Raw genomic sequence first — 24,724 nt, 5'->3', positions numbered from 1 at the left:
TAAACTTGAGATTTTTTTTTATTGAAATGACTTGTACATTTTCAGCTGGGAAGGATCAGATTTCACTCAAAATTCACTTGATTTTCAGTGGTTTCTCAAATCGAGGCATGTTTTTTTACTTTGTCACTTCCTCATTAAGACTCTTTATCAACACTCTTCTCCCATCGCTTCCACTATGATGTCACTTCAGACTGATTTATGTTGTTCAGACCAAACACCAGTAAAGCTGTTTTCAGTAAAGACATAAATCTTTGGAAGGCTGAGAGGATGACAAAAGTGACGGACAACACTTTGTCAGAGTGACCCTTAAGTGTGGACTTTCTGAATTCTGGGAAGTAATGATTGCAAGGGATAAGTGTAAAAATATACCAGAAAAAGATAAAAATAAAAACCAGACCCTGTGGCCCACAGCCATAGTAGTTGTAAATCTAGAGTCTGAACCCTTGCGGACATTTTTTTATCTGCTGTTGTGACACCTCCGAAACACAAGTGCTGATTTTTTTGTCCAAAATAACTTGAGCGACAACAAGCGAGTTAAACCCAGCTTGTAATTATGTTTAACCTGATTCTGACAGTCGACCAAAACAGCCAGTCTACTGCAGAGACTGACTATCTGACAGAATGCCACAACCAAAATACATGTGAAATGGGCCTGGCCAATATTAACTTGACTAATTATTATCTTCCCCAGCAGGACAGTGCTCCCACCACACCACAAAAACTGCTTAGAATTATCTCAACTAACACAACAAAGAGCCCAAGGTGTTGATCTGGTTTCCAAACTCCCCAGATCCCAATTTGATCCAGTATCTGTGGGATGCACTAGAGCAAGCCAGATCCATGAAGGCCCCACTCCGCAACCCACAGGACCCAATAATTATATTTTTGGTGGAAAAAAAAAATGGTGCCACATTCTCCCCAGTACAGGACGCAGCCTCTTACATGTCCACACTCGCTGAATATATTTTATACTAGGACTGCTGAGAAGGAGCTGACCACTACAAACATGTAGTCAACGCTCTTTAATTGTGGATATTTCTAGGGGCACAGTGGCTAAGTTCCTTTTTGACATCCCCAAATGTTAAGGGTGTTTTACTTTATCACTTAAGGAAACATATATTCCAGTATTGATGTCTCCTAAAATGAAGCCCCAATCAGGAATTTTACTCCACAGATGCTGGACCAGAAAAGTCTTTAATATTTTGGCAAACACTCTAACACAGGTTTGTAAACAAATTTTCCCTTGTTGAAATAAAGATTTAATATAGAAGCCATTCATCCATCCTTCGAACTAAATCGGTATCTAATTTTGGAGGAAAAAACAAAAATTACTCTGAAACCTTTCAGAACTCAAACTCAGAGTCAAATACATTTGTAATACAGATTAGTCCTCTGGTGGATGGCAAGTTTTTGCTTCCCTCTAATACAGAAACACAGACTGTTTGCTGCAGGACAAAAGCTGAAGAGGTGGGCGCAGTCCTTTTCAGGGTTTAGAGATGAACCATTCTGGAAGATAAGGATCCTCTACATCTCTTCATTTAAGATCAGGTACTGTTACTCCAGCCAGGCTAATCCTGAGTGCTCTGGCTGGTCAAACACTATAGCAGCTTTTTTTTTGTTGTTTTTCATATTTCTCACTTTTTTTTCCCCCCACATTTGTTTTTTTTTTTTTCCTTTCACCTGTCACTCCACATAATGCACAACTATACAAACACACACACACACTCGTACAGTTTGTAACACTCCTTTCTCTTCTGCTCAGACATCCACACACACGCACACACACACACGCACACACACACACAACCTGTTTCCAGGCAGTTGTAGTTCCTTTGTGTAGCCTGTGGCCCCTTAAGGCTCGGCCCAACTTGACGTGTGCGAGTGTAAACACCTTAAGGCACCCATAATGCACCGTTAACATTAAACACTACTGGAGCGGGGAATACTGCCCCCCCCCCCCCCCCCCCTCCCGTCAGAGTGTGGGGAGGATTGGGGTCATACTCCATTAATTCATCCCACCCTCACCACCCCATGTGGTCATTACAACTAAATTTACAATCCATGCACACATAATGTTTTTGTTTCTCAGTCAGCTCGAGTGATTTCTCCTTCCTGTCTCATTTCCTTCCTCTTCAGCGTCAAACTCAGCAATGACAGCAATTTGTTGAAGCAGTGTTATCCAGTACAGTTTTGTGTGAAAAGAGAGGAAAGGAGTCAGGAGAGACGTCTCTGCCAAATGAGAGGACTTAATGGATTTTGCGTGCAAAATAGCTGACACACATAAGGCCGCTGTAATTTTTTTTGCATTGTTTTCAAGAAAAGTTAAACAATATATCATCTGCGGACTCCTCTTCTGCACTACGAGTCCCAAAATAAATAGATCTCCCTCTTTTTTTTCTTTTACTTAAATATGTGTTAATATTTTCTCTGATGCTCAAAAATACTTTTTTTTGTTCTTTTTTTGCCTCAAGATAAGTCCTTCAAAAGTTAGAAGAGTTGAAGTTTTTTGATGTTTTTTTTCTCCCCCAAACCCACATGCAGGCAGCTCTTTCCACTGATCCAGTGGTATGAAATTCCACGGGAACTCAGTGAGAAAGCGAAAGATGGGGGTAAAAAGTCAAAGTGAGTTTTTGTTGTTTTTTTTTTTTTTGAGATTGCAGGCGACGATGAAGCCTGTGGAATCAAAGATTGGAAAAGAAGGAAAGGAATGAATAAGGATGAGGGGGGAGAATGAAGAGGGAAGGAAGGAAGGGGAGTGAGGTGGGGTGGGGGCATGTTGTCGAGGCAGTAACTGAAGGGGTGTTAATAAATAAGAGCCAGTTGGATACCCCCTCCTGGTTCGACACTCCTTTCTCAATACTGATTAGTGAAGATGTTGTGTGCTGTGCTCTCAGCTCTCAGCACCAGGACTGGGCTCTGCGCTGGTCAAAATCAGCTATTAGCCGCTTGATGTGAGCCAACTTGTTGTGCAGGTACTCGCAGCGCTGTTTCTCCTCATGGTAGTTGGGGCTGTGCTGTAAAACAAACATGAACATAACATCAGACTACAGCTATCACCCCAACAAAAACTGATGGCAAACAGACAGTCAAGTGAAGTCTGTATACACCTGTATACAGGCGTCTAATGCAACTACTTACTTGTTTCATCTTTTTGTACTCTTTCAAGACCTCTTCTTGCACCTTCTGTAAAATTGAAAATAAAAATTGTGTTTACTAGATGTGCATGTTTAATTCATCATATATAACTATTATAAAAAACAAATAGCACACTCTGTATTTTCTAATTTTGTAAACAGGCAGAAACCAAAACACTACAGCTCTATGTGGAAACTTGGCACAGTAGCAGCACCCTGAACAAGTGTGTCAAGGAACAGATGTGGAATGGTAGCAGCTCTCATAATTTTTCTTGATAATTAAAAAGAAACTTCCTTCACTTCCTGCCTCCTGTGTAGCGCCACAAATCGACACCAGTGTACTAATAAAAAATTCTGAATGGCCTTAAGCCAAATGCTTCATCACATTCTGTGGGAGTTACCTGGAACACTGGTAAAAGTGTGACAAGCAAAATATGAAAAAGTCACATAAAGCATAATGTCTTACAACTACGACTCTCATCTGAGAGCTCAGGACAAAGACGGAATGTGTTGTCTTAAGATAACAAAGCTGCTACAAATGTTCCATTAAGGTCATACAGTACAGTGCATTTAAGCTAAGTATTTCAATATGACCTGGTACTCTTTGGTGCCAGGTGCCAGCTTCCGGCACTGAGCATCCAGCTGGGTAAAGCGGCGGGTGATGCTCTCCACACGGGCGTGCAGCAGGCGGTACTCATCATACTCTGCATTAAAGTCATCCTTGTAGCTTTGCCGCTGGTCCATGGACACCAACGGCATGTACTTCCTGAAAACACAGAAGAATTTAAACTCCATTAAAAAAAACATGCTCCACAATTAGTATTCAGAAACAATCTGTTCACCCACATGCAGACAGCACTTCACTTCTGATATGCAAAAGATAACATGTTTCCTGCTCTTATTACTGATGACGTGGAAAGTACAAAACATTTTTCCTTATTGCTGTATTTCCTGTGTCGTAATTTTCAAGTTTGTTGCTGCTCTCAATGTCCTGTTAGTCAAATATTTTAAAATGTGTGTTTTCATATTGTGCTGTGGAGAAGAAATTAGATAAGGTGAAGACAGTCACACTGAAGGTATATCAGGGATACTCACACTACATAGTCTGGCATCTCAATTGTGGAGGAGAATTCAGTAGACTGGACTGGCTTCTCTTTATCTGAAGAGTCTGAGAGAAAAGAGCAACGTGTTACAAGGTAAATCCAGTATCAGCACTGCTGCAGTGATGGACAACCGTATATAGCTGTATGATTAACACAGCCTAAAGCCAAAATGGAAAATGTATCATTTGTACTTATCATGAAGTGTCACAAGGATGGAAAACTACTTTCCAAAACATATGAAAGAAAAGAAGAAGAAAGGTTAAGAAAAGTTTAAAAGAGGATGCTCCTTTAAATTTTCCAGATGCATTTTCTTCTGTATTCTGCATATAATTTCCTACATATTGGTTTTTACTCGATGAAATCCGCTGTTTTTGCCAAATAGGCTAACACCTAAAAAACACACAGCAAATTATTCCAAATGAAATGCCAATAATAAGAGCTCCTGGCTTATTAGCAGTTATTAAACCTAATAACAGGACTCCAATCCACTATTATTAAGCTCCTACAAGCATATCTATCCTGTTTTGTTTGTGGGTGTAGATATGCAGGTACATTTTCTGGTTTTTATTAGACACACTTTAGTTAAATATATTGCTACAACCCAACAGTCAATGACTGTTTTGAGGAGTGAAACCCAAAATCAACTGTCACCACAAGTGTAGTCAAACCCAACAGGGAACAGACCGTACGATCTGCAAAAACAGCAGCATTAAAAAAAAAAAAAAAACACACAGTTTGGCTGACAACCACAACAGGTCAACCAGATCAAAAGACCACAGAATGAAGACAAGGTCAGATCAATGCCTCAACATGTTCAGGCAAAATCCAGTGTATCAGTGTAATCAAAGATCAAACTATGTGCGGCTGGCTGGGCTGTGAGAGACAGTGAAGAGATAAACACTGAAACACAGTGAGGAGCAATCCAAAGTCTGAAAGATAAACTGGCTGGAAACTTGGACCGAGGACGCATGTCAGTCACAAGACATGTCAATGCTGCTTGAATTAGTGTATCTATACACTCTCTCGCTTTCTCACAAACACACATTTATAGTTGTTAATGAAGCAGAGTTCTCAAAGTTGGATTTAATCTGGATTTCCATGTATTTTTGCTTGCCCCATATTTCAATTATGCTGCAGAGACAGAGACAAGTTTGACTTTAAGAATATGGACATCTTTCTGCTAGCGTTTCCCCCGATGTCTCAGTACATCAAAGTTTCCTTGTCATTTAAAATCCTGGTTTGATTTTTCCTTGATATATTATACCAATTTTAAGTTCCATGGCTTACATGTTAGCAAAGACTTCTCTACTTAAGCATCAACCACAGACCTTTTTTTCCACAGCAGACATCTGACTTATTATTGTTATAACAGGAAAAGCACAGGTGTTACTAAAAACATCAACACCAGCTTTGTTTTATTCAAGTGAGTTCACTGAGTTTTATTTTTTATTAGAGCTTGTTCGCTAACAGTTATCTGCTCCTGCTAGACAAGTACAGGCTGAACAATTAGCTACATTAGGTTAAAATGCTCCCTAGTATTGCTGTTAATTCTCTGTATGTTTGACAATAGGAATATAGTTAATAATATAGTTACATATAGTTAATTCAATTCATTGTAAATATACAATATATATAAATACATCTTTAAAAGACGTCTCTATCAGTAACTGACCAGACACTGATGAAACAACTTAAAAATATAACTTTACAAAAGGTTATGTGCTGATGTGCAGGCTAGGAAATGGCTGATGGTAATTTGAGGTTGTGTGCAAAGCAGTAAATGGACTGAATTTGCAATGAAAAAAGTCTTGAGATGTATGGTAACAAGACAGAAACACACCTTGATCTTTGTGAGGATTTTTGTCAATAACTTCCTTCTTCTCCTCCTCAGCACTGCGCCTCTTTTTGGCTTTACGACTCTCCACAGCCCTCTCTGCCACACTGGGAGGACTACTGCTGCCTCTTTCCGTCCGTTTCCCTTTCTCCTTCTCCCGATCCTTATCTTTGTGCTTCTTGGATTTCTTTTTGACCTTCTTGTTGGTGCTGCTGGGCAAAGGGGGGCTGGTGATGACAGTGGAGGTAACCGAGAGTGAGGTGCGAGGAGGAGGGGGAGGAGGGCTCGGGGAGGACGCTGGTCTGGGCACCGGGAAAGGGTGCCGAAAACGGTCCTGCAGGGTCCTGTCGGAGGAGAAGGGGCTGGGTGAAGGGTCTCTGCAGGAGGAACTCTGGTCCATGGGCAGGTCCTGGGTGCCGCAGCCCTCCGGGGTGCTGGGTGAGTTGGAGTTGGAGGCTGGGCTGGGCTGCTGGTGAGAGGGTGCGGGAGGGTGGGAGGAGATGGGGAGATGGGTGGGAGGGCCAGAGGTGACGCTGGAGGGTAGGGACGAGCGTTTAGAGCTGGGGCTGCCCTCGTCCTCATGGCGGTCAGAGGAGGAGGATGAGGAAGATGCGGCTGGCCCTCGATTGCTGAGGTGCGATATGCGGGCTTTCTTGGGCGCCAAAGGATCAATAAAGTCAAAGTCTGGCTGGCGCTTCTGTAAGAAAGGATCCAGGGTTTAGCTGAAAATTGCATTCTTCACTGATGGGTATATGTTATAATGTGTATTGTTCAGATACCTGGGGGGATGTGGGGACACTGTCTTTGGGAGAACTGCTTGATGAGAGTGTCTCAGTAGGAAGACCTAATTTGCTGTTAAAGAAGGGAAAGAGTGGTGTCAGTGCCAAAGTGCAAAAGAAAAGAAAGGACACATTAGGGCCTAGTGCTGAATGACTCTTACTCATATTAAAGCAATTGTTTGCAACTGTGCAGTGTCACTATTTTTTAACTCACAGCTCATGTAGGGCACAAGAGGTTATTAATTTCACAGTCATATACACTTTCCTTGTAGTGGCCAGCCACAGCGTGACAAATGCAAAGAAGACTGCAAGCTAGCAAAGGTGTATGTAAACAATGAATGATTTTAAACACTGAAAAGAATCTGCTTTGCAAATGTGTTATGAGGAAGGAAATGAAATTCACATTCACACATTTGTTAAGACTTAATCTCCAATGAATTGTGTGGAGATTATATTTAACTGTATACTTTATGGCTTATTATGGAAGAAAGGATATATTGCTGTAAAAATAAAACCTACTTGTCTATTACATGTGCTGCTGACAGACTTAAAAAATCCTGAACTATTCTATTAACATACTGAAAGGTGGTATTTAATACTATGACGTTTTCTCCTTTACAGAGAACAACAGATATGGTAATCTTAAATTCATGTGTGATACAATGTTCTTCAGTGTGTAACAGGTTTTCAGTGCAGAAGAGAAAAACAAACGCACATCAAAACATCATATCAACTACTAAACCTAACTCAAAATTAGTCTTTTCTCACAGGTTATAAGGAAGGGGTTTTGCACAAAAAAATATTTATTTTCTAAAGAAAGAATATCATTTTAAACTAATAGGAATACTTAATAGTACACCAAAAAAAAGAAAATGCAGTTTCTTTACCGAGTCAGGATCCACTCAACCTGGGACTTCTCATCTTCAGAGTAGCCAGGCCAGTCTCGCTGGACATCACGATAAATAAAGTCCTTCAATGAATATGTGTTGTCTTTTGGGTTCAGGTTTGCTACCTGTTTTGTACACACAGGCACACAGACACAGATTCGAAGTTAAACTATGACAGCATGTCACCTATAGAACAGGAATAGAAACTTCTCATTTCCTGTGCTGGCCAAACATCTGTGCACGCAAATAATGTTTAACGATTACACAGCTTTTTTTTTTTCATAAGTGAATGAAGCCTTTATACTGTGAAACGGATTTCCTCTGACAGATTTGTATACCTCGAGCTCATGTTTAAGAAGAGCAGAGGGATCAAATTAGCCACCTGAAGAACACAGGTACACATGTCAAAGACGTACATATCAGCTTTTGCAAAAGCTGATGTTATTGTTGCTGGATTTTGACATGTAAATACAACAAGAGGACATGTAAATTGTGATCACTAGGACACTTCTCCTCTAAGTTACTCTGTCAATACTGACAATGTAAGCACAACACAAGACACCTTACAGTACCTGTTGCAAGGTAGTCCCTAATGAGTTCCGGTCCTTTTGGTTGATTCCGTCCCGCTGCAAACGGCCAAGCACTTCCAGCTTCTTGTAGGACTTCAGCGCCAGCAGGTGGATGATGCGGTCTCGGAATGGCCGCTGGGACACAGGGTTATTGGAAAGGCACTTACGAATAGTGTTGGCTGGGTTGATAGGTGTAGAGCGCTTGCGCTCTGGGGCCACCTCTGGGGTTGATAGTGCAGGCTTACGGACATGGACTTGCTTTCCTAGAGACAGAGGGTAAAGACAGTATTTAATTTAATTTTGACAGATGATGGCAGGAATTTACTCAACAACTCTCCTGTAGAGCCCATCTTCAACTCAGAAAAATGGGATCTTAAGGATATATGGAGTAAGATCCCAGCCATTCTGCAGCACCACACCTCAATAGAGACAACTTTTCCTGCAATTAGATTCAGACAGCCACAAACACTGCATGCCTGAAACTGCTTGCAAATGAGCTACAACCAGAGTCTGAAACTCAATGAAACATACTAGGAATATCTGACAGACTGAGGAAGTTGAAATTTCATATGAACCTTGGTAACTGGATCTAAAGGTTACAAGAGGCAAAATAATGAGCAGTTCATCATATTTCAATTTAAATGTCAGGCAGAAGCCACCTGCTTTTTGTCATGCCAATTACCTTTACCTTTTCAGTTTTTGAAGCAAAGAGGTACCAAAATGACCTAATGTAAGAGTCAGTCACAAGAAATACAAGTCACCACCAAACTACACTTTATTTTAGGCTGTAGTTCTCTGTAGCAGCTTATAGCAGTTTGAAAAACTGATTTATATCAAAGTGTCTAGATGATTAGAATCCAAGTCGCCTCTGGCTCTGTGTTGCTGAGCCATGTGCTTAGTCAGGGTGCCTGCACATTTCTCTATACTGCTTCACAGTAATTATGAAATTCTAAAGCTCTTTAAGAGATTAAGGTTAGAGAGAGGAAGAGAAAGGGAAAAACTCCCCCCTCCCTCCTTGTCAAAAAGCAAGACTAGGGAGCAATGTGAGAAGCTGACACAGTTGGTGTTGTCTAACAGGCCAGTGACAGATTGCTGCATGTGAAAAGCTTAAGTAATAGTAAGTTTTCTCCCTCAGAAATAGTAAGTCTGCATCAAAGAACACATAGAGAACAAGAGTATGGTAACTTTGAACATTAAATGCCACAGCGTTCTAAATAACAATTTTGCAGCTACAGACAAAGATAAAAATGCTGATAAAAGTTACTGTTAGCTGAAATTAACAGACTGTGAGAACCAGAAAGTAAAGGCTCCTTTTGCATTAGTTAATAGGGTGCTCACTCCAAACCAGCTGCTACAAACTCCAGTCCCACCCCCTTTCTCTGCTGCTCCTCTCGTTTCCCAGTTTCTATCTGGGCCACTGTATGCAAATCTATCCCCAGAGCCCAGAAAAAGCCTGAGGTGGTTTTAACTCATGCTGAAAATTTAGATCTAACAAACTAGTTCTGTCCTTAAAAAAAAAATAAATAAATAACAGCCATTACAACTGCTAGAAAAGACATAAACAACACAATATTCATTTGTCTGGTAATCTGATTTTGCATGATATTTTAAATAAATAATTTAAACAGAATGCTCAAATTATATATTTATTCATTTATTATTATTATTCATTCTCAATTATCAAAACAGAGAGGATCTGGAGAGCTTTTTTCCTGCTTTAGCACATATCCAAATAATGTCAGATTTCGGTTGCATATTTTCTCATTATTGGGCTTTTTGAGATTTTTTTATTTATTTATTATTTAAAATAGTCAGGATGTTGGCTTCATATCTGTCCTTTAAACATCAACATTAAATCTAATTTAAAGGTTAATATTTTACAATCCCAGGCATTTACATTCCCCTGCAAGATAAATCGCTTTTGTCTTTTGTTTGTTTCTCAGAGCTAAAAAGACGTGTAGGATTCTTTGGCCTTTGGCAAGTTGTGTGCTCTAGTGCCATTCTAGTTCCAGTCTGTTTTCAATAACTGTAACCTATTAACTTAACTGGTATAATATATGCATCCGTTGTTGTGATTAAAATAGACCATCAACATATTTTGAATTCTGCTTTGATCTGCCGTTGACAACCAAACCACTTCCATGTGGTAAAAGACTTACGATACCACTCCTCCTTTGTGGTTTCCTTCCACTGGCATGGCCAGTTTTTTATTCTCTACTCTGTCTCGTCTTTATTGTATTAATTGGCCTGATTTGTTTTGTAATTGGGAGTTTGTAAACCAAATTTCTGCTAAGACTGAAAAACAGATGCTGAAAAAAAAAGGGAGGAAGGAAGGAAAGGGGGAAAAAAACACATGACATTATATCAGCAGTTTGTTTTGCTGCACATACCTTGCCCTACCTGCACTGAGTTGGATAAGACATATGAGGCCGGAGAGTAACAAGCCAAAATAGATTATAAAAGATTACTTTTTCTGTTTAGCTTGTGTGACTCCGATCCAGGCACTGAGTGGCGCAACTGGTTTACATTTGCTAATCAAAAATAAGGGAAACATATAAAGTAAGTCTTGCAACAACCAGCTGCGAGTGATAGGTGCTAAACACAAGTAGCACTTAGAGGCTGTACTGTGACACTTCAGCTCTTTATGTATCATTTTAGCAGGTTATGTGCCAATAAAACAGAAAAAAGCTTCATCTGCCACCTTTGGCCCTTATCAGTCAGACTGGCAATCTGGAAAAGACTGAGATGGCATAATGGCTCAGTCAGTTGCAATACTGGCTTTGAATGGAGTCAGGCTGTCAGCTTTCACCATTCACCATATTCAGTCCCTAAAAAGGGGCCGAGTTTGAAAAGAGAGAAGAGGTGCTGATAGAATGTAAAGCCACGCTGATGTACTGGGATACAACCTGGCATCTTTTTGTGGCAGCTGTAGATAAGGGAGACCTCAGTGAGGGCCTTACCTCTGTACTGGCCCCCAGGCTTGATGACTTTGGTCCCACGTTCACGTGTGTCCTCCACAGCCTGGGTCATGCGTTCCCGGGTCACCTGGTAGGAGTCATTGGTGGCACGCACTGTGAGCTTGTCCTGTACCGTCGCCAACAATGCCAGGTGTGAGGCCCCTGAGCTGGAGACAAAGAGGGAGTGTGAGAAAGAAATGTGAGGCAGAGGGGGATTACGTTCTAGCAAAGTGTGGTAAGACAGCAACAGTTGATTCAGCTGACCAGTGATTACCATTACCTCGACACATACTGATGGATGCACTCAAAGCTTCCCTGAGGGTTGTCTTTGCCCACATTAGACAGGTAGAAATCAAAACTGTTGAAGGTGTCTGACGAGGAATTGGTCTTAGGAATTTTAATGCGCTGTAAAAAAAAAAAAAAAAAAAAAAAAAAATTATAATAATAATCACACAAAAATGGACAACATAATTCATAGCATCTATTCACACCTGAATGTCTGAGGAGAATTAATTGAGGAGAGCAGGTTGATCAAATACACATGGTTAATTTATGATTAGAAAAATACCATATACCAACCCTGTGGTGAAACATCTTCAAATAGTACCTGAGGCTTCTCCTTACAGTTCACTATATGCTTATGCACATACTGTACAGAGGTAGCTGGGCATCTGAACTATGAGGTTTAATGTGAACAACATGGGGGCTAGCATGAGACTGGAAAGTGTCTGAGGCCTCAACAGCTAAGGGGAGGCTGTATGTGAGTCGTGCATCATGTACTACAAGCAGTGCACAAGTGTCACCTCTCTGAACTGTTCAGAAAACAGTCTGCATAGAGAGCAAAGCTTATAAGACAAATCATGTCAAAACTAGCTTTAAAAATCTACTACATGTGTATTGTGCACTGTCTGTATCAAATAAGAATCACAAATTCTCTCTATTCATCTATATGATTATGTTTTTTAAGCAATATAAAACTTGTGCAGTATCTAAATTGTTGAATAAATGCTAACCTCTTTTGAATGTATAACCCTCAGCATGGGACTATATGTTTTTGTGTATTTTATACTGTATTTTGCACTGTATTCTTACACAGTAATCACTGTATAACCACTAGTTATACAATAATATATCAATAATTACTGTACAATATGATCACTCTATAACTATGCAACTGATGCTCTTGTGATCTGGGCCAATAATAGTGACATAGAAAAATGTAAACTGAGCGATACTTAAGTAGGTGATTAACTTGACCAAGTCAGCAAGAGTAAGTGGTTTAACTGATTCGAAGACACTTGTGTAGCCACATTTCAATGAATAATGAATGCAACTCAGCATATTCAAGCAACAACAGTAAATGAACAAATGAATATGTAAATAACTATGCTTGCTGATGAGAACCTGAAACAGAATTAGGGTTTTATCTAATTCCACATTGGGAATTCAGAATTTGGGATGCAATGACTCATCTGACACAAATCTTATGAGGGGAAAAAAAAAGGTACTTACCCCTTGGAGTCCCTTGAATTGTATTGTTGGCCGCAAAGAAGGTACATTCTGAAAGTGAAAAGGAACAGCAGTTTAATATTATCATCATTAGGAGAACAATGCTAGTTGAGAGGGTAATAAAAGAAAAGAAAACTGAGAAATAGTGATGTAGAACCTGTAGAACATGTACACTTTGACACTTTCCGACTGGAAACAGAAGAGCCCTGAGGTCCTCTCACACCAAGCATACCTCTTAACTAGTACTGACAAGGGCTGTTCTGTTAAAAGTTGCATGTAAGACTAAAGCTAAAGACAGCGTCAAGACTCAAGCTGAGTGCTAGCTGACAGCTGACATTCACATAAAATGACTAGGCAGTCTTCCTAATGCAACAGAGAAAACCCGAAGAGCCAGCACTGCAGATAGGCAAACAATCGTTCTCATTTTCATCTGACTGTGAATCAGTTAACAATGTTGTGTTATGCAAAGAATGTGAATAGAGGATATGTCTAATACAAGGCTGCAAATAATTCTGCTTTGATCTGCTGTCATGAATGATTACTCTGCAGAGTAGTTTATCAATTAATGGATTGATTGGTTGATTGGTGTTGAATAAAATGTCTGTAAATAGCATAACAATGCCCATCACAATTCTCAAGTCAAATGTGATGTCAAATTGTTTTGTCTGACTACCAGTTCCAAGACCGAAAGATTTTCAGTTTACAATCATACAAAGAGAAGAAAACAACAACAAATCCTCACAACTGAGGTGCTTGTGCCGGGGACCTTTTGGCATTTTTATTGGAAAAATGACTTAAGTGATTAACTAATTATCAGAAAATTGTGCTGTTATTTTTCTATCAATCATCAATCAATCAAAGTGATAAATCAGTTATAGTCTGATGCACTACGACAAGCACTGTAAAGTTTTGTTTCACTTTTCTTGGCAATGGTGTTGTCAGCGTGTCCTCTTTTACTTGTGGAAAACAAAATGAATGAGCAGAAGCCAATTTATTATGTTCCATGGGACAAATGACCAATAAGGGCCAACTAGTGGCCAAACTACTGGTGCTGCAGATACCAGAGGTGACTGTCGGCCACAAGTACTTGCTGACGGGACCACTAGCAGCTAACACTGGGTTCAGTGTCTGAAAGCCTTTAAGTTGAAACCTACAAAGATAGCATATGAGTCAACTTTACCTGTATCTTCTTAAGTGGGAGGTAGGTAAAAATATTTGCTTTTATCTGGCCACAAGTGGTGGAATTTGGTCAACAGTCAAACAGCAGATATTTTGAAGAGAGCATTTGTGAAATGTCTTTGTCTTGTGTAGGTTTGCAGGTTTGTGTTGGTGGCTACTTAAAATGGAGTTGACAGCCACAATTATGCAGTGGCTGCTCTAGTGCAGTATAGCTTAGGACAGGAGAGCACAGGACTCCCAGCGTCCTCACACAGATGAACCAGCTGGCTAGATCATAGACTTCTGAAATGTTGTGTCGACTGGTTTGAGTGGAACGTGCATTCTCATTAACAACAGCTTCTCTACATTCCTGGACATGAAAACATGCTTGCTAACTCGTACATGAAAACAAGATGCAGAATAATTCAGGATAAAATGTACGCTTTTAATCAGAGTGAAAGAACCATGTCATGGTTGTTAAAGCTAAGCTACTCCAAGCCAGTGACTGACTCCCTCCCCCACCATCCATATACTGACTCACACAGACAGCAACCAGTTCTGGCACACACATGCACACACACAGTTCTGATCACATTTCACATCACCACAGAAAGACAAAGATAGCCAGCTTCCATAGTTCGATGACTGGTTGAGCTACAACACACATTACTGAGAGGGAGAGAGAAACAAAAAGCAGGCAGTTTTTGGCTGCTCAGTCAGCAAGAGATGGCAGGCTGCCGTTCAATGCAGCGTACAGACCAACATTACCACATCCAATAAGGTTGTAGCATGGGCTGTCACAAAAGAATTCCCTCAACTTAGTGATGACTCGGATCACCAGTGGTCAGAAACGGACTAAATAATCATTTGAAACCGTGCTCTATGTCCACATTTCAAAAAAAGGATTTGTCTGAAGGCAACTGCCGTGTCATAAAGGGCTAGCAGAGACCAAAAATTTCACATACAGGGGTGTGAGCAGTGTGCAACATACATACAAACACGCACCGTGTGCCATAAAAAGCAGTTGCAGAGACCTCTGAACACTACTGCCCCATGCTAAGCTACAGTGCATCAGCCCTGAGTTGAGACCTAGGCCCAGTCACTGTGTTATGTAATGGCGTTACTGTTGGCAGAGTTAAGGTCAGGTAACTTGGCTTCAGGGGCCCGTCAGATCAAGACTGCAGAGACCTCTTCAGATTAGTTCACCTGTGCAGCACCTCAATAAGATTACACAATTTGTACACTTCGAGATTAACAGGTTATATTTAATCTGTGCAGGTATGCAGTGTCCTTTTAGCACACTTAGTTTCTTCTTAGCTTCTCAGTGGCTGGTGGTGTCAAGCTCTGGGGTGAAAGGCAGTACATTTCATGAAGTTGACTGTCAAGAGCTTAAAAAGTACATGAATACATTGTATTTTGCACAAAATGCAAAGTATATGTATAAGGTTTTGTTCAAAATATATTGCATTTTGAGCAAAAACGCTACCAGATACCATATATTTGTAACTACTGGCCTACCCCCCCCCCCATGCACAATTCAGCACTTTATCAAACAAGCCCACATTAAATATTTGTCTTGTAAACCATTGAGGCACTTGCTCATAAAGTTAGCTTACATCCTGTACAGCTACAGTGTGGCAGCTCGTTTGACTGCAACATTTTCTAATGAAGAAAAACCTAGCTATGAAGTGACAAACCTGAGTAGGGGCTTTATACCCTACCATGCCAGGTTGTGATGTTAGATTTTGGACTAGCCTTAACTTTAAACCATGTGCTAAACTGGCCAGTCATCGACATGTTCTAAATAACGCCACTAACTTATACTAAAGTTACATTAGCCGTAATTTATCCGTAACGTAGTATTTCCACCCTTACACTAACTTAAGTACAACCTCGTCGAAATTTAAGTTCATGTTAGTTAACTGAGCTTTTAAGTTAAACTTTCGGCTTATGAGACCTGTCTGGTGACGGGTGTACTCGACGATATGAAATTACCACTTTCCTAATTTGGTCAAAGTAACGTTAGTTTGGCAGGGGAAAAAAGGACTTGGCTGGCCAGCACAGCACAGGCTCAGACTAACGTAGTGCTAGCGTTGGCTAATCAGAGTGTCTAACTTTACCTACAGGTTTTCTACGTTAAATACGTATTGTCAGTTCGTAAAACCTGGCCAGAACATGAGGCTAAAGTCTCATATATCTTCTCCAGTTCTTTAATTCAATGACATAAAACTAATATAATTAAAGAAACCACCAAGCAGAAACTCGCTCTGTCAACAGCTTAGCTAACTTTGTAGCTTTAGCTGTGCGTGGCAGTTATGCTTCCCAGCTGAGACAAGCCGTGTCAGCCCGACAGTCCCAAGCTTATTTGAAGTTAAATAAACACCCGTTTCACTCACCATACAATTTTGGTAGCTCTCTATCGCTCTCAGTGCTGTCTCGGTCAATTTGACGTGCAATACGGTGACTCTGTCAGCGCTCTGTTGGCCACAATTTAATCCGTACCTCCCATCCTCGGAGAGCGCCGCCATCTTTACCAGCCCTCCACCATCGTCCCTCTGAGGCTGGGGCATTTAGCAGCCCAGACTCCCTGTGCTCACTGTGGGCCTGGGAGGGACTACAGCTGGTGCCTACAGGGCTGACTGTAGTGGATTGGTCTTGACTTGTTAGCTTGTAAGTTTTTCACTTTCCAGTCACAGTCAGCTTACAGTATGGCATACATGAAATGTTTCAGTAGAAAAATCAGTAGAAAATATTAATGTGCTTAAGAGGTATACCATGCAGGTCTATCCCTATAACCCCACCTTTTTTCTGCTGTGCATTTACAAAAGCCAAGACTGTGTGGGCTCATTTATGGTGTTTTGAAGTGTTTTTAGAAGAAAAATTCTAGTAACAAGTTTCCCTTTCTCTGTCAGCCCAGAGCCTTTCTCTCAGGCACATAGTTACCTCTTGGCAAAACTGCCTCTGCCTGCTCTGTTTTGCTGACATGGTAGAACTAATTCTAGCCCAGTGAAACTGTTAAAGGTAGCTTTTGTTGACTCTACTGCAGCATTAACTCAGTTTCATTCACATACAGTTTATCAGACACTGTAATAAATATCAGCATAACTTAAATATATGTACCATAAGTGTGAACTACTGTGCCTATATACAGTACATTCAAAACTGTCTGCACAAGTTCCCCCCATTTCATAAAAGAAACACACTGTACACACTGTGAACTGACAAAAATAATCAGTAATGCTCATTAGTAGTGAAACCAAGCAATATGCTATTGTATTTTAACAACTTCTGGAACTACACACACCTGTATTGACTAAATTCTCATAAAATGGCAGAGTCATCTCGCATACAGCTAACTAACTTTGTGAATGTTGGCCTATAATCATCTTTCATCTGGTTCCTTTAATGATATGGGATATGTCATGACATCAGCATAATGGGCACAAGCGTATGTCCCCCCCTGTGAGCTGCACCTCCACTATCTCCCTGTGTCAGTCCCCTTGACCTGGTGATTAGAGCAGCATGTTTTGGTGTGGTGTAGCCTGGGGCAGGGTGGGGAAAGGCCTGTGTGAATCCAGCAGATTACCATAGCTCTTCACCCCACCCATCCCCCTGATGTGTCACACACACGCACATGCACACAGAGAGAGAGAGAGAGAGTTGTTGCACATCAACCCATAAACTAAGTGTTATTATTTATCAAAAATAACCTGCTCCACACAAATAGAAAGCTAACGTAAATATTAATACAGTTCTTGTGTGGAATTCTGACACAGCAGTCATTAATGTCATTGATAGTACCCTTCATCTGCTCACCAACACCAACAGCCTCAGTGCATTACTTTTCCTGTATTGCGTATTGTGCTTCCTCTTGGCTTAAATACATTCAAATTTTAAGTCTGTTTAATTCCAGAGGTAGGGTCTACACTGCTTTGTCAGACAGGTAGCCTGCTGTGCAAACAATTAAATGAAGCCTTTGGGGTGGACAGGACTCATTGATTTTGGAGTGTCTGTGTTTACAGAAGCCCTGAAGGTGTCACCTGATGGAAGCTTAAGAGCACAGTGTGAAGAATAGGTTAAAATGGCACATCCTTTGTTTAAAGCTAAACATTAAACCCAGGAAGACCACAGAGGACTTAACTGTGAGGCTCTTATTTAAGAGTGTTACCAGGAAAACTGATGATTATTTAAAATCAAACAAAGTTAATAGTTTAATAGAGGAAATGTTACACACTTATTCCTTACCCGCTGTTTTTTTTCTTCCTAAATTACTTTTCATCACAGTTCTGTGTAGTACTAGGGTTACCTTCTACCTTACAAGCTGTTCTGAATGACTACAGAGGTTAATCATTAATAGGTGCATTATTTGGCAAGGCTCCAATTTTAGTGCTAATCAGAGGCACATGTTTTAGTGGCTGCAGCCTAGAGCCCACAATCAGTAGCAGTGATAAAGATAACTCCTTTTTGAAGGTTTTACATCTAAAGTTGCTTCCCATGTGATCCTTAACCATATTGCTAATGAGGTAAACTCCAACAACCAGTGTTACCCATCCCCACTGAAGTCTTCTCTTAGTCAGGTCTCTATCATCCAGTGTAAATATTCAGTGGTTCTTTATATATGAAAATGAATACACCAGCTGCTTATTTTTCTTGCTAATGAGGTAAATTAAGTAATCTTTGGTCAAAATTTGCTGTTCTGTGTCTGGTTATAAGCTCAGATGTTTCTGTTAAGCCACGAAGCTGTTAATGCTGATATTTGCTAAGGGCTGAATAGTTTGTCGGGACTGTATTTGCACAATATGTACGTTTTAAACCATTGTATTCAAATATGGGAAACTTTTATCGCAGTGATACAGACTGAGCGCTTTCAGTTTCATAGCTAGGTTATTCAGTGGCACCTGGGGTTTGAACAGTTAAATGCTCACCAGCATCGCACTGTATAACTTATGTTGGAAGGGTTGAGCTATTATTTGAACCAATGAAATCACCTGTGCAGCTGGATGTGGGATAGATGTAGCAGATAAGACACCAATATAATATAGCTGGAGAACTTAATTGTTTCAACAATAAAGTTCACCTTAGTAAGTAACATATTTACAATATTGAAACATTGGCTAATTGTTGTGTATGGTTAAACACAGGAAAAGTAAAGAGGAATTTAATTATCAACACCCTCTCGTGACTGAGTAATTGCACCATCATCCAAAAGTCTCCAGCAGTTTAACTTACCTGAAAGTGACCTGTAATTGACACTAATAAGCAGGCATGGCAGTGGCACAGTGGCTCATTAGCTGTTGCCTCACAGCAACATCCTGGGCTGGATTTTCTCCAGATGCTCCAGCTTCCTCCTTCAGTACAGACACATGGAGGACAGGTGAGCTGGAGACTCCAAAATCGACCAACTGTATGTTTTTCTCCATATGAACATTGCTCCCAGGTAGGCCCCATGTTCATTTGCTTACAGTGCACATAAGGGATTTACAGCACAGAGACTTAAATGGAAAAGTAAACTCACCTTGACTTGCTCTACTTGTTTATGCAGCCCTTGCTATCAATTTATATGATATCACAGTATGTTAGTCACAGAATAATCAGAATAGCCTCATCCTTCACTACTGTATTGATGAAAATCCATCCTACTATTTGACTATATTCTGACAGGTTAATGGTCTATCAGAGCAGCCCATTAGCCACAATATTTCATTAGCATCACTCAACTCATAATTACACATCTGTTAAGCAGTTAAAACTGCTTTGTAAATGTACTTACCCATACAGCACATATTCATGTTGTTGTTGTTTGTAGATTAGCGAACACTACAGTTAAATACGTCTCAGTGTCAGCACGGCAGCAGATGGTTTAGGGCTGTCAATAATATGTTGTTTTTGCATTCAGAATAAACACAGACAATTATCAACACACGTCAGACACATCCACATGAGTAAAAACTAAAGTAGACCAGAGGAAAACGATAATGTTTAACTTGGAGCACATGTTTGGGGCACAGGTGAAGATGTGCTTCATCTGTGCAAGGGTTATTTTCCAACTCACAAGAATTTAATGGCTGATAATCATAGAAACAGGATTACATGTGTACATGTTTTTATGTTAAGGATTTCTATACTGCCTCTTCCCCTGCCTTAGGTTATGTTGCTGTTGCCAATAGACTCCTTGACCACCAGTAAACCACATGACAGGGATTAAACCAATAATTCTTTAAACTGCTTTGCATTATAGAATGAAAAGGAGTACTCAGCATGGATCACGCAGCCTATGTAAAAAAAAAAAAAAAGGGGAAAAAAAAAGAAAAAAAAAGCTTTTATGCTGTATATAAGTGACAGAGGTATTCTTAACAAAACTACAGCAGATGTTTAGGGACATCTGCAGATGGCAGCTGTATTGAGCTATATGCGTGCACCGTTACAGTATGTGAAAGTGAGGTGTTATGAGACAGAAAGTTACAGTCTAATGGGAAATTCAGTTCAAATTTGAATAGAGTTTAATAAGCTGAGTTGATGTGAAATCTGTCTGTAGAAGCACAAGTATATAACAAACAGTGATCATTTTTGATTTTTGTTAAAAAAAAAAAAAAAAGAAGATTCAGAGCTTCAGAAGATTATCTGAAGTTCACCCCCAACTTCACTCAACGTGGCGATCTGGCCCTGAGGACAGATTCTGTCTGGCAGTGAGAAAAAAAACATCTGCTGCTGCTTAACCCTCCCATTAAAACACAGCACACGAGGAAGAGAAAGCAGAGAGTGTGGATGTGGGAGTGTGTTTGTGTGTTTGTGTGTGTGTGTATCTGTGTGTGGGAGAAAGAGTGAGACAGACTCACTGACAACATGACAACCATTGACACCAGGTCACACAAGTTTACCTTTTACTCCAACTCATGCATGGGTAAAACAAAAAAGTTTTTAATGGAAAATTATTGAAATACATCCTGAACCACTTTCACCAGTTTCAAAACTGCATTAGCTTTTGCTGAAGCTCAAACAGCATCTCGTTGTATCCATTTTGCTTCCACCTGGTATTTAAAGACCTTGAAAAAGCAGCCCTTCCAGTTAATGATTGGCCGCTGTGGGGAAAGTGTGCACTTACACTGTTGACTCTTATCGCTGCTGACCACAAAGCTGCTGGAGCAGTATCTCCCCAGGCTGACATTAATGGAGAGGACAGTGCTTCGTTTAAAGAGACAGGTCAATTTTGTTTTCATCGGCTGTGGAAGAGATAACGGCCACGTAGAGGTGCTGTTCACACAAATGAGTCTTTAATTGAGAGCAGATTGGGCAGTTTGCTTGTGCATGATTGCAGGCTGCATTTATTGGCTATTAGAATTAGAATTCAGAGTTATTAATTGAATAAATATGACTGGAATATGTGCTTTTTCTTTTCCTTCCAGCTCCTGTACTGTTCTAACACTACTTACTACTGTTTGACCCTCTCCAAACGGAATTTAACTCTAAAAACAGCAGTCCTTCATGTGGAAGTTAGATACTTTTTTGAATTTATCCAACAGGACCCTTCGATCCCACATTTTTACATATATATATATATTTATTCAACATTTGTGCTCCTCTCTTGCCTTCTTATCGTAAGACTCACATTGCCTCCCCAAGGAAACTAGTCTCTGTACAGGCACATCAGCAGCCAGGGCTGAATCCCACCAGCTGTACTCCGGTGACAGCACACAGGTTCGGCCTGTGATCGATCAGGTAGCGGTTCAGGTAGCTCTCCTCCAGGCCCCTTGCCACCACCCTATTGGACTGGTCCTGCAGAATGAGCAAGGAGCAGGCGCGAGCCAGTCTGTACATCTCAGAAACCAACCCACCATACAGCTCGGAGGTGTAGTAATAGTCTCCTTCGTCCTCCTCCACATAAGCAGACGAGACTTCTTCGATTTCATAAGGAAATGCATTTCGGGGCATCCCATAGAGCTCTGGGTGCAACGTGGCCACCAGGTCGCCTAGGATTTCTTCCCCCACTGGGGCCACAAACTCCTGGTCAACGTCAGCACAGAAGAGGTACTCGACCTCACCGCTGATTGGTTCTCTGATGGCATCGGCGAGCAGGACCATGCGACGATAGGCCAGTCTCTCCCACCCAGGCAGCTCTGCAACAGGAAGCACCTTCAGCTGTCGCTCAGGCCCCAGCTCGATGGGGGGTTCCAGAGAACGGGGACTGTCTGTGAGGATGTAGTAGGTGACCATCTGGCCAGGGAGAAAGTAGGTTTCAGCTGAAGAGAGGAAACGTCGGATGAAGTGGCTGTAAGATCCCACCACGAGGACCAGCAGACCTGTGCGGATTCCCCGTTGTGCAAATTTAGCTCTGCGCCAGGCCGAGTTGCGGGAGTCACCCCAAACCAAAGGAGCACCCCATGGTGTCTCCATAGGAGTCTGTGGCAGTGCTGCCCTGACAACCATCATGTCTGTCATCATTCCTCCTCTATCCTTTCCCAAGGCATGAAAGATAGGATGAGGTGACTTTACACCGGCAGCAGCTTTACGTCCATGGAGGAAGTCTGAGGAGGCAAAACATGATTTTTTCTTTTTATTTCAACAACAAAAGCAGTTTCTTTTTAGAAGAAATGGCAGGAACTGACCTTATTCAAACTTAATAACTTTCACCATATGTCTGTGTCTGGAGTATTTAGAGGCATATGCATAATAATCTGTCACAATCAAGACAAAATGCAAAATACAAAAAAAAAATAATAAATAAAAATAAAAAAAACCTTTCTGAACATGATGGGATGGAAACTACTTAGCATGCAGTTCAAACAACAAGATTCTGTTTCATATTCACTGGGCCACAAGAAAAATTTTCCATGTGCACTTAGTGTCCCAGCACAAAGAGTTAGAGTAGAATAAATTCTTCTGTACACTTACATATGATAAGAGACAGGAGAAAACAGTACAGGACCAGTTGTATTCTGGTCACTCTGACTTGTCCTGTGTGAGGGACAAAGACACACATGCACATGCAAATTTAATGAAACCATGAAACCAGTACCAGTTTCTGTACTCTTCCAGTAAGCATATGTCATATTAAACCCTGATAGGTTAAAAAGGAAAGAAAGAAAGAAAGAAAGGCTTGAGCTCATGGGAAAGAAAAGAATGTGCTGCTAAAGAAATATCTCACTTTGGAAGTGTAGCAACCTGTGATTGCACAAATAATGTAATCTCTGCAGTGTTTAAATGCTTTATGCTATAGCCCAGGTAAGGTAGGTCATCACAGTGCATGAGGTCCTGTTCAGATTCTGAAGACGTTTAGCAAAAAGACAAGATGAAAAATATAAAACCATGTCATCTAACTGATCAAAGAGAGCTAACAGAGGGCAGACTGGTCCGATGGGTGTTAGAGATTTATGAAGAGATTTGGTATTTATCCAAAAGTCACAAAGCATTAGGTAGAACCTAAACACAAGCACATGTGAGTGAATATAGAAGTTCATCATCATATTCTCCACATGTGTTCACGAGATGTGCATGCTCTTTCACCAGCCAAGAAATAATCAAGGGTTTATTTTCTCTCCCTGGACAAATAATGAGGATCAGATAGCTCTCAGAAAACCTCTAAAAGCTTTAAGAATTTTTGGTGTCTGCACTTCATCTCGGCTGGCTCAATCTGAATCTCCTTGTCTTACAAGCGAAAAAGCTTCCACTGAGCGCGTGCAAGTACAACAGTCAGAAATCAGTGTGGGGAAAACAACCAGATATGGCAGGAGCAGAAGATGGCTGAGGTTATACTGACCTGTGGGCGTCTTGCAGAATGGAAACAACGCCATACTGTGACCTGCAGATGGATAAACACACAAATCTTTGTCTGAGGCCACTATTTTTGCTAAAATAAATAAATAAATAAATAAATCTCTGCCCCTCTCTCCCTGTCTCTCTACTACCCACTCTGTCTCTTCCTGGAAATGTGCTGCTTGACTCACTCACTGTCTTCCGCCAGTGATTCGTTTCTTACCTTGCCCCCTCTTTCTCTCTCTTCACGTTGCTTTTATAATATTTTCCTCTCACTTTTCTTCACAAATCCTCCGTCTTGCCCCCCCCCCCTTAAGCCTCTGCAGTATTCAGTTTTGGAGCAAACCCAAGACAGCCAGATGTGTGGGGAATCTGGGAGAATGGGAGGAGTTGAGAAGTAGAGGATAAGACACAGTCAAAGGGACAAAGGAAAAAAAGATTTAAAAAGTAAAGTAGTACTGGAAATACAGCAAACACAGAAGTGAACTAGCATTCTTTACTCCTGCACATGTTAGAGGTATGACAGTAAACTTTAGACAATAGATGCAATTTAAAAAAAAACTCTTAGAAGATTCAGTTAATGCTCATATTTTCATTCGTCCTCCTTTCTGAAAATACAGCTCTAGAGTAAGCAGGAAGTAGAAAGACATGTGTATTAAACCAAACCTCAGGGTGTTGTACTCCTGCTGTCCACAAGGTGGTGGCATTCAATAGGAAATACAATGGAAAATGCATTGCATCTCAACAGTAAACAAGACACAACATACTTTTAAGTGCTGGTAATATCTTTTATCAAGCTACGAGTCTATGTAACATTATTATCAGTATGAATACTAAATGACATGGGAAAGACATAGTATCAAAGGCGGTTTTACATGAATAAAAAGTCTGGATAGGGAGCTGAGCTCCACAAGATCAAGTTTCTTAAGTTTTTGAGTTTTTCTCATTTTGCTGAATTCATGATTACAAGCGTGTCTATTTTAGGGTTGGATGATATGGCCAAGCAATTTTAAATGATGTCAACCTTCTACCAACCAAATGTCA

The 24,724-nt window shown here is 40.6% G+C and overlaps 2 protein-coding genes across 2 annotated transcripts; both read right to left on the bottom strand.

The window, feature by feature from the left end:
- On the bottom strand, positions 1–16,532 carry ell2 (elongation factor for RNA polymerase II 2). Its single transcript, XM_018700307.2, has 12 exons — positions 16,327–16,532; positions 12,776–12,823; positions 11,544–11,668; positions 11,267–11,430; positions 8,310–8,569; positions 7,738–7,862; positions 6,851–6,923; positions 6,078–6,768; positions 4,230–4,302; positions 3,729–3,900; positions 3,139–3,183; positions 1–3,014 (listed from the first exon to the last, which is right to left on the bottom strand). The coding sequence occupies exons 1-12, from the start codon at positions 16,498–16,500 to the stop codon at positions 2,898–2,900; spliced, it is 2,067 nt and encodes a 688-aa protein (XP_018555823.1). The 5' UTR covers positions 16,501–16,532; the 3' UTR covers positions 1–2,897.
- Positions 16,533–20,794: 4,262 nt separating this feature from the next.
- On the bottom strand, positions 20,795–23,883 carry LOC108899640 (globoside alpha-1,3-N-acetylgalactosaminyltransferase 1-like). Its single transcript, XM_018700188.2, is given in 4 exon segments — positions 20,795–21,627; positions 21,629–22,452; positions 22,820–22,882; positions 23,685–23,883. Coding segments are annotated over 4 exon segments (1,056 nt in total). The 5' UTR covers positions 23,719–23,883; the 3' UTR covers positions 20,795–21,492.
- Between the last annotated feature and the right edge of the window lie 841 nt (positions 23,884–24,724).

Source organism: Lates calcarifer, linkage group LG12, assembly GCF_001640805.2.
Source record: "Lates calcarifer isolate ASB-BC8 linkage group LG12, TLL_Latcal_v3, whole genome shotgun sequence".
NCBI classification, from domain to species: domain Eukaryota; kingdom Metazoa; phylum Chordata; class Actinopteri; family Centropomidae; genus Lates; species Lates calcarifer.
Note: the sequence above shows the minus strand (reverse complement) of the source record. Positions and strands in the feature narration are given on the sequence as shown.

Bases quoted from the DNA above. Each gene is read 5' to 3' on its own strand.
- ell2 (XM_018700307.2), bottom strand. From the start codon at position 16,500: ATGCCCCAGCCTCAGAGGGACGATGGTGGAGGGCTGGTAAAGATGGCG. The intron at 11,669-12,775 runs GTAAGTACCTTT...TTTTTTTTACAG, and splicing joins AATTCAAGGGACTCCAAGGG to CGCATTAAAATTCCTAAGAC. The intron at 7,863-8,309 runs GTACTGTAAGGT...TGTACAAAACAG, and splicing joins TAGGGACTACCTTGCAACAG to GTAGCAAACCTGAACCCAAA.